We start from the raw sequence: 12357 nt of genomic DNA on the forward strand, positions 1-12357 counted from the left end.
GCTTAGAAGGCTACTTCTCCATTGGATGAGAATAGAAGTAACAAGTAGATTATACTTAATGAAGTTAGTTGTTCAATTACAGTTTCAAATTAAATTTAAACATATATATTTAAATCCAAAATTATTCAATATGTGGAATGTAAAGCTCAGTACACCTCAATGAAATGGCAGTTACAACTATCTCTAGAACCACAGGCCACGGAAGTATTTAATCTATATATATAAATTTGTTAGGGGCATCCAACGAGGAAACAAAACTCAAAAACCCCCCAACGAAACTTAACCAAAATTCCCATGCCCATAACACAACCCACAAGGTACAAACATATCTACTCAAAATGAAAAACAACACAACAACACACTCACAAAACGACAAAACAACAAAACTCAAAAATCCCCCAACGAAACTTAACCAAAATTCCCATGCCCATAACACAACCCACAAGGTACAAACATATCTACTCAAAATGAAAAACAACACAACAACACACTCACAAAACGGCAAAACAACAAAACTCAAAAATCCCCCAACGAAACTTAACCAAATTTCCCATGCCCATAACACAACCCACAAGGTACAAACATATCTACTCAAAATGAAAAACAACACAACAACACACTCACAAAACGGCAAAACAACAAAATTCAACAATTCCCCAACGAAACTTAACCAAAATTCCCATGCCCATAACACAACCCACAAGGTACAAACATATCTACTCAAAATGAAAAACAACACAACAACACACTCACAAAACGGCAAAAGGATAAAACTCTAAAAAAAAACAACGAAACTTAACCAAAATTCCCATGCTCATAACACAACCCACAAGGTACAAACATATTACTCAAAATGAAAAACAACACAACAACACACTCAAAACGGCAAAAAAACAAAACTAAAAAAAAAACCCCAACGAAACTTAACCAAAATTCCCATGCCCATAACACAACCCACAAGGTACAAACGTATCTACTCAAAATGAAAAACAACACAACAACACACTCACAAAACGGCAAAACAACTGAGCATGCGCATTGGCGCCCAGCCGCAAGTTCCCTGGCGCGCGCACATGCCCTTCCGGCCAACGTTCCCTCTGCGGAAACCATGCCCACTCCAAGCCCCGCCGCGCCGCTTCCCGCACACACACACACCCCTGCCGCACACACACACACAACCCCACACTCCATCACTCCCCCCGCCGCCGCACACACACACGCAACCCCACTCCCCCCGCCGCCGCACACACACACGCAACCCCACACTCCATCACTTCCCCCGCTGCCGCATGCACACACGCAACCCCACTCCCCCCGCCGCCGCACACACACACGCAACCCCACGCTCCATCACTCCCCCCGCCGCCGCACACACACACGCAACCCCACTCCCCCCGCCGCCGCACACACACAAACCCCACGCTCCATCACTCCCCCCCGCCGCCGCACACACACACGCAACCCCACGCTCCATCACTCCCCCCGCCGCTGCACACACACACGCAACCCCACGCTCCATCACTCCCCCACCCCAATCTTACCTCCTTTTACTTCACGCCCCCTCCAAACCCCACCCCGCCCCTTCCCGCCCTGTCAAAATCTAGGAAAGACAGGAAGGAAGGAAAGAAGGAAGAAACAGAAAGGGAGGTAAAGAAAAAGAGGGAAGGAAGAAAAGTTAGAGAAAGAAGGAAGAAGAAAAGGAAAGAAAAGAGAGACAGCAGAAAAGAAAGAAAAAGGGGGAAGGAAGGAAAAAGATAGAGAAAGACGAGGAGAAGGAAAGATGGGAGGGAAGGAAGGAAGGAAGGAGGGAAAGAAGGAGAGAAAGAGGGAAGATTGGCCACAGCAACACGTGGCGGGTAAAGGTTGTTATTTCTATTATTATTATTATTATTATTATTATTATTATTATTATTATTATGCTATTGTTCCTATGAGACCCTGGAGGAATGGGAGAGGTGTCAGGTCCCAGAGGCAATGCATTGCATTATTGTTATTGTTATGATGGTGGTAAAATAAAAGGAAATAAAAAGTGAAAGAAGGAAGCAAACAGGGAGGGAAGAAAAGCAAAGGAAGAAAGGGGGAGGGAATGAAGGAAAGAGAGAAGGATGAAACCAAGTAGTGAAAGAAAGAAAGAGGTAGAGAAGGAAGAAAGGAGAGAAAGGGGGAGGAAAAGGGGGAAGGAATAGGTAGGTACCTCTCTTTCATAATAGTCCAGATATCTACCTCAACTTTGATAAGTTTTACTATAGGCCACAGCAACGCGTGGCAGGGCACAGCTAGTCAAATATAAGTATTGTAATGAAGTAAAAAAGCTTGAATGAAACCATTTTTTAGAAGTACACAAAAGATTCAATATTTGGATTCCTGTTTTCACCTGACCAACACAATTTGTATTAAGAATCTCGATTTTGTAAAAAATACAGAATTTCAAACACTTAAATGCCTGATGACTATTCATCCTTTATTTTATCTGAAAGAACAAAACTAAAGGGAAAAGATAATGATAATATAACTTATTTAAAGCCACTAACTATAAGGCCATTTCTATTTCCATATACAGTAGAGTCTTCCTTATCCAACATAAATGGGCCGGCAGAATTTTGGAAAATGTTGGATAATAAGAAGTGAGTAAGGAAAAGCCTATGAAATGTCGAATTACATTATGATTTTACAAACTAAGCAACAAAACATGTTTTGCAACAAATCAACAGAAAAATAAGTTCAATATATGGCAATGTTATGTAGTAATTACTGTATTTACGAATGTAGCACCAAAACATCACAATGTTTTGAAAAAGCTATGGATCCAGGGGGGAGGCAGACTGTGTTGGATAATACAGAACATTGGATGAGCAAAGGTTGGATAAGCGAGACTCTACTGTACAGGTAAGCTTTTGCATTTAATGTTTCTTAAATACATTCAGGAACAATTACAACACTTTGAAAATTTCAGAACCAAAGGTAGGACTTTGATATATGCACATGCTACACAGGAACCAAAATTTTCCTCCCTTTTTTCATAAATATGACATCAATCATTGTTTTTTTCTCCATATAATCAAGTGAAGGTTCCTCCCGCTCTCCCAATGCCACTCTTAGCCCTCAGGGTATCAAAGATAGAGGTTTCGCTTACCTTCTGTGCCTTTATTGGGCCTGCCCGAGGCTGCTTTTGCCTTTGCTCTTTTGGTTCAAGAAGCTTCTCAGAAGGTTTCTCTGAAACTGGACCAACCTCATTATCACTTCCACTAGACGCTGGAGCTCCAAACTGAATAGTTTCTATTCCCAAATCATTTCCACTCTCCTGGCCAGCTGCTGTTCCCTATTGAAGATTCAAAAAATTCAAAATTTGAACTTCAAGCATGATTTCATTTTGGAGTGCTGTACTTAAAATACTTTCTGGGAGCTCAAATTATACTATCAAGTTAAGTTATGATCATGAAAATTGAAGATTCCTATCTATTTTCTTACTGGGAACTGTAACAGCTATGATGGTATGTCACTGGTGATAAAACATTATAGCAAAATGTGATGTAGGATGTCCCGCAAAAACAAAGTTTTTGCAGTTTAATAAACTGTTTCCATATTTTTATGATAGCACCAATTAGAAAATGCCATTTATAACCCAGGAACAAAAAATCATGCTACATATTGTTATCAATGAGAATATGCTTTATCCTGTTTCCTTTCCATATGTTACTTACTTCTGAAGATGTAGGTGATCCAAATGATGTCAAAGGTTTGTTCCATGCACTTACTGAAGGAGGCTGTGGAGGACTAATGGGTCCCACTGAAAGTGCAGAAAATGAAATTACGTCAGAAAAACATTAGCCAACTGCAACTTTCACTTACAGAAACAACACAGAGTTCCCTAACTAGATATAGATCTCCAATTATTTTGTATAACAGGGAAAGCGAACTAATTATCTGCATAGGGAGGAGAAATTACAAAAAAACGATAAATATGTCAAGAGCTGAGCATCTTCATCTTTCCATATCCCACCAATGGTGCAATACAAATAAGCCAGACTCTGAGGAGCTTAGCACTTATGGAAAAAGCAAATACAATCATTCCACCACGTTTGTAGTTGTGACTTTTGAAGATTATTCTTAGAGTTGATTAAAAATGTTCTCTTTAGGAATCTCTAAGAAATCCTCCAGTGTGAGTCCAGTAGAGGTCAACTTCCTCTAATCATGCTGGAGGACCTAGAGATTTCCAGAGAGAACACTTCTCTGGAAATCTCTAGGTCCTCCAATGTGACTATTCAGCTTCCAGAGGAAGCTAACCATAGTGTCATGCTGGAAAACCTAACAATATAGAAGCATTATCTCACATAAAAATTCTTTATTTGTGGTTTTCCCTTTTATGTGGGTCCTCTGCCAATGTGGAGCGCTGACTGTAAACATCTTACTATAGTTAAGAATGGAACCTACAATCTGAACAAGTTTCCCTGAATTAGCCTAGAAAAGCATGGAATTAAAACCAGGATTACTCAGGAAGTAATACAGATGGTCTATATCAAAGCAGCAAATAAATCTCATTGTATTTTGAGATTTCTTAAGAAAAAAGCAAGTAGAATACTAACTAACAAGAAGCATTCCTATGGTTAAGTACATAAAATGCCCAGGAAGGTAGAAGTGATATTAGTTGCCATTTGGGGGATGTTTATACCTCTTCAGTCTTTGACAAACAATCAATTTACATCACAACTGGTTCTCTATGCCGTAATTCCAAAATCTAAAGCCAAGTTTAACTGAGGAATACAGAAAAAATATTTAAGCTCTCCAAGACTTTAGGCATTTTACAATGATGTTCACATTTATATTACATTTTCTTACATGCCTGCATGAGTAAGAAAAGAAGTCTTACATTTTTTAGAGATATCACCAAGAACTGTTGTAGCTGGAACTTTATTATCCCACAGTTCAGCTCCTACATGGGAAGATGTATCCTGCAGACTTTTGCTTATCACAGTATATTCTGTGCTGTTGTTCACTGGACAGGTTGCCTGTGTTTGTGGCTGAACTGTAGCCTGTGGACTTGGAACCTGAGATACACACTGTAATGGTATCTGTGGCTGAGGCGGTGCTTGAACCTGTTGAGCAGCAGCAGCTGCAGCTGCCGCTGCTTGCTGTTGTTTTTTGGCAAACCTGGGTGGCAGCTTGGAATTAGAGCATCTTCCTTTTTCATTTGAACCCTTTTTTGTCCAAACCTAAAGATAAGAAAGAAACATGCTTATGAGGCGTTCCCTGGCCAGATCCCTGAGGTGTATTTGTCTGAACCTGTAAGCCTGGATCAGAGAATGCTTCAGATGTACTAAAGCCAAAAGAAGAAGAGCTTAAAACGGCAATCTTGTTCTGGAATGGAAGCATACCCCACTACGCATGTTTGAATTACTGTATATACTCAAGTATAAGCCTAGATTTTCAGCCCCTTTTTTAAGCTGAAAAAACTCCCCTCGGCTTACACTCGAGTCAAGGTTATTTATTATTTTACTCTGTTGTTAGTATTATTTTTATTTCATGTATTGTTTATTTATTTCGAGTGCTTCTACCCGCCCTTCTCAACCCCCGAGGGGGGACTCAGGGCAGATTACAAAAAGGCACAATTCGATGCCTATACAAAATACAAAATACACATACGTACAAAACAGGAGTTAAAACAATTATCACAGTTAAAACAGTCGGTATATCACACAATCAATAAAACTAATCTCATGCTCAGCGTTCGTCTTTCAGAGTTCCATAATTCCATTCCACTTAGTCAATTCCTGTCCATCGTCAAAGTCCTTTCTTTATCTGCCAGATTGTCCGAATGCCTGGTCCCAAATCCATGTTTTCAATTTTTTTCCTAAAGGAAAGGAGGGATGTTGCTGATCTAATTTCCCCAGGGAGTGAATTCCACAGGTGAGGGGCCACCACCGAGAAGGCCCTGCTCCTCATCCCTGCCAATCTCACTTGTGATAGAGGCGGGGTCGAGAGCAGGGCCTCCCCAGAAGATCTTAGATTCCGAGGTGGGACGTAGAGGGAGATCTGTTCGGACATATACGCTGGGCCGGAACCGTATAGGGTTTTGTAGGTCAAAACCAGCACTTTGAATTGAGCTCGGAATTGGATCGGCAGCCAGTGGAGCTGACACAGCACGGGGGTGGTATGCTCCCTGTATGATGCTCCTGTAAGTATTCTGGCTGCCTCCCGCTGGACTAGTTGGAGTTTCCGAACAGTCTTCAAAGGCAACCCCACATAGAGTGCGTTGCAGTAATCTAATCGGGATGTAACAAGAGCGTGGACCACCGTGGCCAGATATTTTACCATCTTTATTATTATTACATTTACAGTATTTTACATTATTATTAATATTTTACACTATTTATTATTATTATTATTACATTTATTATTTGACTTTATTCTTACATTTATTACTTTACTCTATTATTACATTTATTATTTTATTCTATTATTACTGTTATTATTGCATTTCCATTATTTTACTTTATTATTATTATTATTATTATTATTATATTACATTGATTATTTTACTCTATTATTGTTGGAAGGATACGTAAGTACATTCACCTTGAAGAAGGTTAGAATAATGATTTAATCAGAGTTGGGCAGTCTTGGTATATATTTTTATTTTGAAATTTACCAGTAGTGGCTGCATTTCCCACCCTCGGCTTATACTTGAGTCAATATGTTTTCCCAATTTTTTATCATTAAATTAGGTGCCTCGGCTTATAGTCGGGTCGGCTTATACTCGAGTATATACGGTAAATCAAGTCTGCTGACTATTTGTTGCATTCTCAAGTTTGTTTCCCATTCTTCTTATGAAAACCTATACAGACTTTGGAATACTCTGCTTCACTCAAAATAGACTATAATGATTCCTTGTCAAAAGCTCTCAGAACAAGGAAGTAACTAGTCTGCAAGATACAACTACATCTAATATGGATCTTCTTGCTATTGCAGCCCAATGTCGCCTTGATTGATATGAAAGCAGTGACAGATACATCTACAAGAGGGGCCTAAAGTTCTTCCTCGGTGTGAGATTATAGTGTACAATGTTAAAACAAAAACAGAAGTAAAAAAATACATAGCCAATAGAAGGATTATGAAACACAGGAGAGCATAAGACAAATGAAATCAGATGTGAGAAGAGGGGAAAGAGTAAGCTAAAGGTTGGCCAGGCAGAAAAGTGAAGCACATCTCCTCTGAGCTAAAGCAGGAGGAAAGAAATGCTGGGGAGGAATAAAACTATTCTGAAAGCAAAAAAAGCTTAAATCACGAGGCCCAGCCTATCTTGCCACTCAGAGGAATTAAGTTACACATGGATGGCTACTTGTTTGCAGCCTGAAAAATGACTAAAATCTATGATTCTCTGTACAAAAAGAAAATCTTTATAAAGTGATAATATGCATGAAAGTTAAACCTGAACTGTTTGTTCCTCTTTCTTTCTTCGTTCCTCATCTTGCAAGCGTTTTTGTTGCTTTTTTGATACTACTTCAGTAAAACCGTCATTATTCAAATTGGACTGGGAATCCTCAACTACTGTTACTTCAGGATGGTCATCAATAATGACAACACCTAGACAAAAAAGACAAAAAATTTTAGTTGGATCTAAAGTTAACTCTTATATAAATCAATAATGTCATACTCATAAAATTGTTTTAGGCAACTGCTACTATTCTACTTCAAAAATCCTAAGAATGTCAGCACTTACTTGCATAGTTATTAAGGTCAAACTGCGAGATTGCATCCACTTTCTCCTTGGGCTTCTTTGGACCAGCTTTGGGCTCTTCTCGCTTCTTGTTGGCATCTTTAGAACCTTTTAATGCATTAGTACCTTCTTCTTGATGCAAACTGTTGCTGACTAGCTCAGCGTTAATCATAACTGGTGTCTGTTCTTCAAATGGTCTGTACCAGAAAGATAAGTCAAGGAATAAAACTTTACTAGCAGCATAGTAATGGATTGTGGGGCCTGTGGCCAGATGGTCAGCCAACCAGGCGGCTACCGTGGTGCCTGTAGACAGTGGCCTGGGCTTGAGGCGTGGTCTGAGCCGCTTGCGAAGTTTCCCTGGTTGCTCATGTTCAAGGTGAGTGACTACCCCCCACCCCCAGACGCACACACACTTTCCTTATGCTCTTACGTCACCCTCAGGTCTGCTTGTCGCTCCTCCCAACTACCGCCGTCTTAGGGGTTACAACTTGAACTGTTGTGGGCCAAGACGACCCACTGAGAGCTGCAGCATTCCGATGTAGCACAGGCATGGGCAAAGGAGAGTCGGGGCAGCTGTTTGTTTTCTTTTCCCTCAAGCAGGTGGAGGGAGTTGTTTTCACAAATGTGCTGTATCATCATTTAACTTTAGGGGGTTTTAAAGTCCTTTCCACTGCTTTTTTTTTGGGGGGGGGGTATGAGTGATGGTCACTTGTTGGTCTGTTAGGGGTGCAGAGTCCAAATTTTGTGTCAATTTGTCCAGTGGTTTTTGAATGCAGTTAATCCCACAAACGAAAATTACATTTTTATTTATATAGATATTTGGAAATCTCATTTTTTTAAAAAAAATGCCACTATTTAAGGCATGCATCAGAATGCTATATGTTAGAAAAAAGCTTATAACCTAGCTATACTGAACTACTTGTGCAAGCCAAAACCCATCAGATTTGTTAAAAACGAAGGTGTCTAAAGATACAGCACCTCTTTTCAGTCGGTTTCTTTCCCCTTCTCTCTCAGTGTCACCCCTCCCTCCTAACATACAGGAAATCTGAACTTGCAGAAGAGTCTTAAAACAGGTTATTCAATAATGGAGTAGATAATAGTCTGAGATAATTATGTCAGAGTGTTATTTTTTAAAAGAAAAAGGATGCAAAGACGTGTCTTACAAATCCAAACTTTGAAATAACAAAAGAAAGCATAGCATATATATTGGGTACATATTTCCCTTGTAATTGTTTTCCAGAAGACTTTATAATAGTAATGGTAGTTTTTGGCCCACTTATGTTAACGTGGTTCCCAAAATTGGCCTCCCACCATAAAGATTTTCTTTTAAGTCCTCAACAGACAGACCATAGTCATATTCTGCTTTCTTGAGTCAAAGAACCCTGATTAACCACATCTCTTAAAATCAGTGATCTAAGCAGATAATAGGAGGTTGGTTTTTTGATGTTGTTTTTTTTCTGATAGCTTTCTGATAAGAAACAGACTTACCCTTTTTTCCCACTTCTTGGTGGAGGACCACTTCTCCTTTCATTTCTTGGTCCTGAAAAGTTCCGTCCAGATTTGGGTGGTCCACTATTGCCACGACGGTTCTGCCGATCTATCCCTGGTCGTTGACTGGAAAAACTTCTCTTGGCAATTTCTCTTTTGGGAGTTAGTGTACTTTCTCCAGCCTTAACAGTTACCTGTGCCATGACATCTGCTAATTTCTTCTCATCTCTCTCACGCCTCTCATTGAAATCACTACTTTCTGAAGCAGTTTCCCATTCTTCATTTGCCTGATCTGAAGAATTCTGATTGGATAAGTCTGGTGTCTTGATTCCTGAAACATCTAATGTAGTGCTTGGCTGTTCATTAAGGGCATTGCTCACCACAGCACTTGATGATGAACTAGTTGTGACTTCACTTATTTTTGATGCTGCCTCTCTTTCTTTTAGACGTCGAAAGCGTGGTGGTTTATCTTGTCTGGGAGGTCTCGCAGGCCTTTGCCTTCGAGGCCTTTCTCTAGCAGGATCAAATTTCCTTTCAAACTTTGGAGGTTGTCTTTTATCTAGTGGTATCGAACCACAATGTCCATGCCTTCCTTGTGAGTCTATATCTTCAGCTTTGGTGGTTTCTGTTTGTCTTGAATTCCACTGATTCTCTCTGTATCCTGGTTTCCTAAGAGTAGATGCCCGAGATGGACGGCTAACTGGCTCTCTACTCCCACGTCTAAACATTCCTCCTCTTCCAAATCGAGAAGGTTCTCCTTTAGGAAGAAAACCTGGTTTGGGCTTATTCTCGTCGTCCTTCCCGTAAGTTTTATCTAGAATTCTACTTTCCTCTTGGATATTATTTTCAGGTTTGAAAGAGAGCAAGGTTTTTGGAGGCCTTTTGACGTCAGCCTTTTCATCTCTTTTGGGATGTTTACTTTTGCTTAAACTGTCTTTGTCTGAAAGAAGGGTGTCACTGGCACTTTCATGTACTTCACTGTCAGAATCAGTTTCTGAGCCTCTCTGCCTTCGCCGTTTAGGAACTACTTCAAAATCAGAGCTCTCACTACGAGTTTCACTCTCTTCTCTCTGTCTGAGAGGACCAGAAGACACATGCTCCACTCTGGGCTTGGGGTCTCTGTAATGTGGATAGTCTCTGTTGTGTCCTCTACCACCTCTACCTCTGCCTCCATAAGAACCTCTATAGCTGCGTCCCCTAGAATAATATTCGCCACGTCCTCTACCTCTGTATCCCTGGTCTGGGAACCAGTCTCTATCTCTAGCCTCTTTCCAGTATGTTCTGGGAGGCAAGCCAGATTCTCTTTTCACAGGCCTGGTTTCTATATGAGGTCTCTCGACAGGTTTTTCTTTGTTGATTACTTTCTCTGGCTGTTTTTCTTCCTTCACTGTATTGACAGGCTGATGAACAGGTAACTGTTGGACAGTAAGAGATGGGGGTTCAATTGCAATTTGTGGGCTAGGTGGTTGTGGAACGGCAGGTGGGGGTGCTTGGGCTGTAGTGGGATGTTGCACCACAGGTGCTATCACTGTTGATTCCTGGACAACAGGGGACGGCTGCCCAGAAGGTGCAACTGTAGTTCCAGATTCCATGGAACTCTTTGCAGGTTCTGAAGTTTGAGGTGTGCCTTGCAATGCCTTTTTGTCACCTGTAATAATCTTTTCTGGTTCTGGCCTAAGAGATGGCACCAGAGGTTGTTCCCTTTTCTCATTCTTGCTAAATCTCTCATTTGTCAGTTTCCCCCCTCCTCTTTCTTTTTTCTGCTCACGTTCTTCTCGTTGTTCACGCTCTTCTTTCATATCTCGAAGGATGGGCTTTTTAATAGGACCAGATCTTCTTACTGGCCTATCACTACCATCTTCTCTTCTGCCATAACCTGGTCTTGGACCCCACCGAGTTTCAGATTTAGGTTTGAAAGGTTTTTCCGGTTTCGGACCTTCTGACAATCTATTACTGGTAAATCCTTCTTTTTTCAGTTTGTTCTCCACTCTTTCGACTATTGCTTCTTTGGGCTCAATGTGCCTGCTGTTTGCTTTCATAACATTTGCTAGTACATCAATCCCTTGCTCTTCTGACTTCAAAGAATGGCTAGATTCATATGAAAAGCTCTTCCTTGGGAAAGAATTATTCTCTTCTTTAGACACTTGCTCCTCCTGGGAGATCTGCAAGACATTTTCGACAGTTGCTTCAAAGTCGATTGACGGAGTGAGTGTGTCGGTTTGGCAAGAAGGTTCTTCTGTGGACTTTGGTACATTTACTTTACCAGGCTCTTTGAAACAATCTGTTTTTGTGTGGGAGTCCACCTGACTTGGTTCTGAGTAAACTACTTGAATAGGCATTTGTTCTTGATCCAGAAGTGCTCTTGGCCTAGAAGCAAGCAAGCCACAGTTAGTGAAAACCTTATCAATACGTCCACATTTTGTTGTTATTCATTTATTCAGTCATTTCTGAATCTTCGTAACCTCATGGACCAGCCCATGCTAGAGCTCCCTGTCAGCCGTCACCACCCCAAGCTCCTTCAAGGTCAATCCAGTCACTTCAAGGATCCCATCCATCCACATTTTAGAATATATTAAAATACAATTAGGGTTAGTTACAATATGTTTGGGTGACAGCTATTCTGAACTCAGTTTGAAGAGCAATTATAGAATATATTTAGCACATAGGGTCAGAAACTTCCAAAAACTAAGATATTGATAAGGGCTTACAAAACAGACACTAAAACATTTATTGCAACATTTAACTTCAGTACAATGAAATAAATAACTGTGGAATCAAGTACCATCAAAACTTCCAAATTCAATGGCAATTAGCTCAGCAGATAGATATTCAGAAAGTACTGGGATGATCGTTAAAGTTACCAATTCAGTAATTTTAATATACAAATACTGTTAGAATATCATTTTGTTCCATCTTTACAGAATCCATCTGATTATAGATGGCCGTGACATTCACGGCTAATAGAGAACTTAGCAAACGTTCAGGTTCAAATTAGTCATGACAAGTAAGATATGAAATTGAAAAAATAATTTAGTTCGCACATTTGAATGGCAGATTTGTGTGCGGATTATCTACTAATTCATCTATTAGTTTAATAATGATAATAATAATGATAATAATAATGATAATAATAATAATAATATAAATTTATTACC

General features: G+C 40.1%; 1 protein-coding gene across 9 annotated transcripts in view; it reads right to left on the reverse strand.

Annotated features, from left to right (window-relative positions):
- Window positions 1-12357, reverse strand: part of PRRC2C (proline rich coiled-coil 2C) — an 81573-nt gene that overhangs the window by 30146 nt on the left and 39070 nt on the right. For all 9 annotated transcript variants that reach the window (XM_060774366.2, XM_060774363.2, XM_060774361.2 and 6 more), the window contains exons 16-21: window positions 9203-11569; window positions 7718-7911; window positions 7427-7581; window positions 4868-5210; window positions 3702-3787; window positions 3134-3319 (exon numbers count right to left, since the gene is read on the reverse strand). In XM_060774366.2, coding sequence (XP_060630349.2) covers window positions 3134-3319; window positions 3702-3787; window positions 4868-5210; window positions 7427-7581; window positions 7718-7911; window positions 9203-11569 — 3331 coding nt within the window. The remainder of the gene's footprint in view (window positions 1-3133; window positions 3320-3701; window positions 3788-4867; window positions 5211-7426; window positions 7582-7717; window positions 7912-9202; window positions 11570-12357) is intronic.

Source organism: Anolis sagrei, chromosome 4, assembly GCF_037176765.1.
Source record: "Anolis sagrei isolate rAnoSag1 chromosome 4, rAnoSag1.mat, whole genome shotgun sequence".
NCBI classification, from domain to species: Eukaryota; Metazoa; Chordata; class Lepidosauria; order Squamata; family Dactyloidae; genus Anolis; species Anolis sagrei.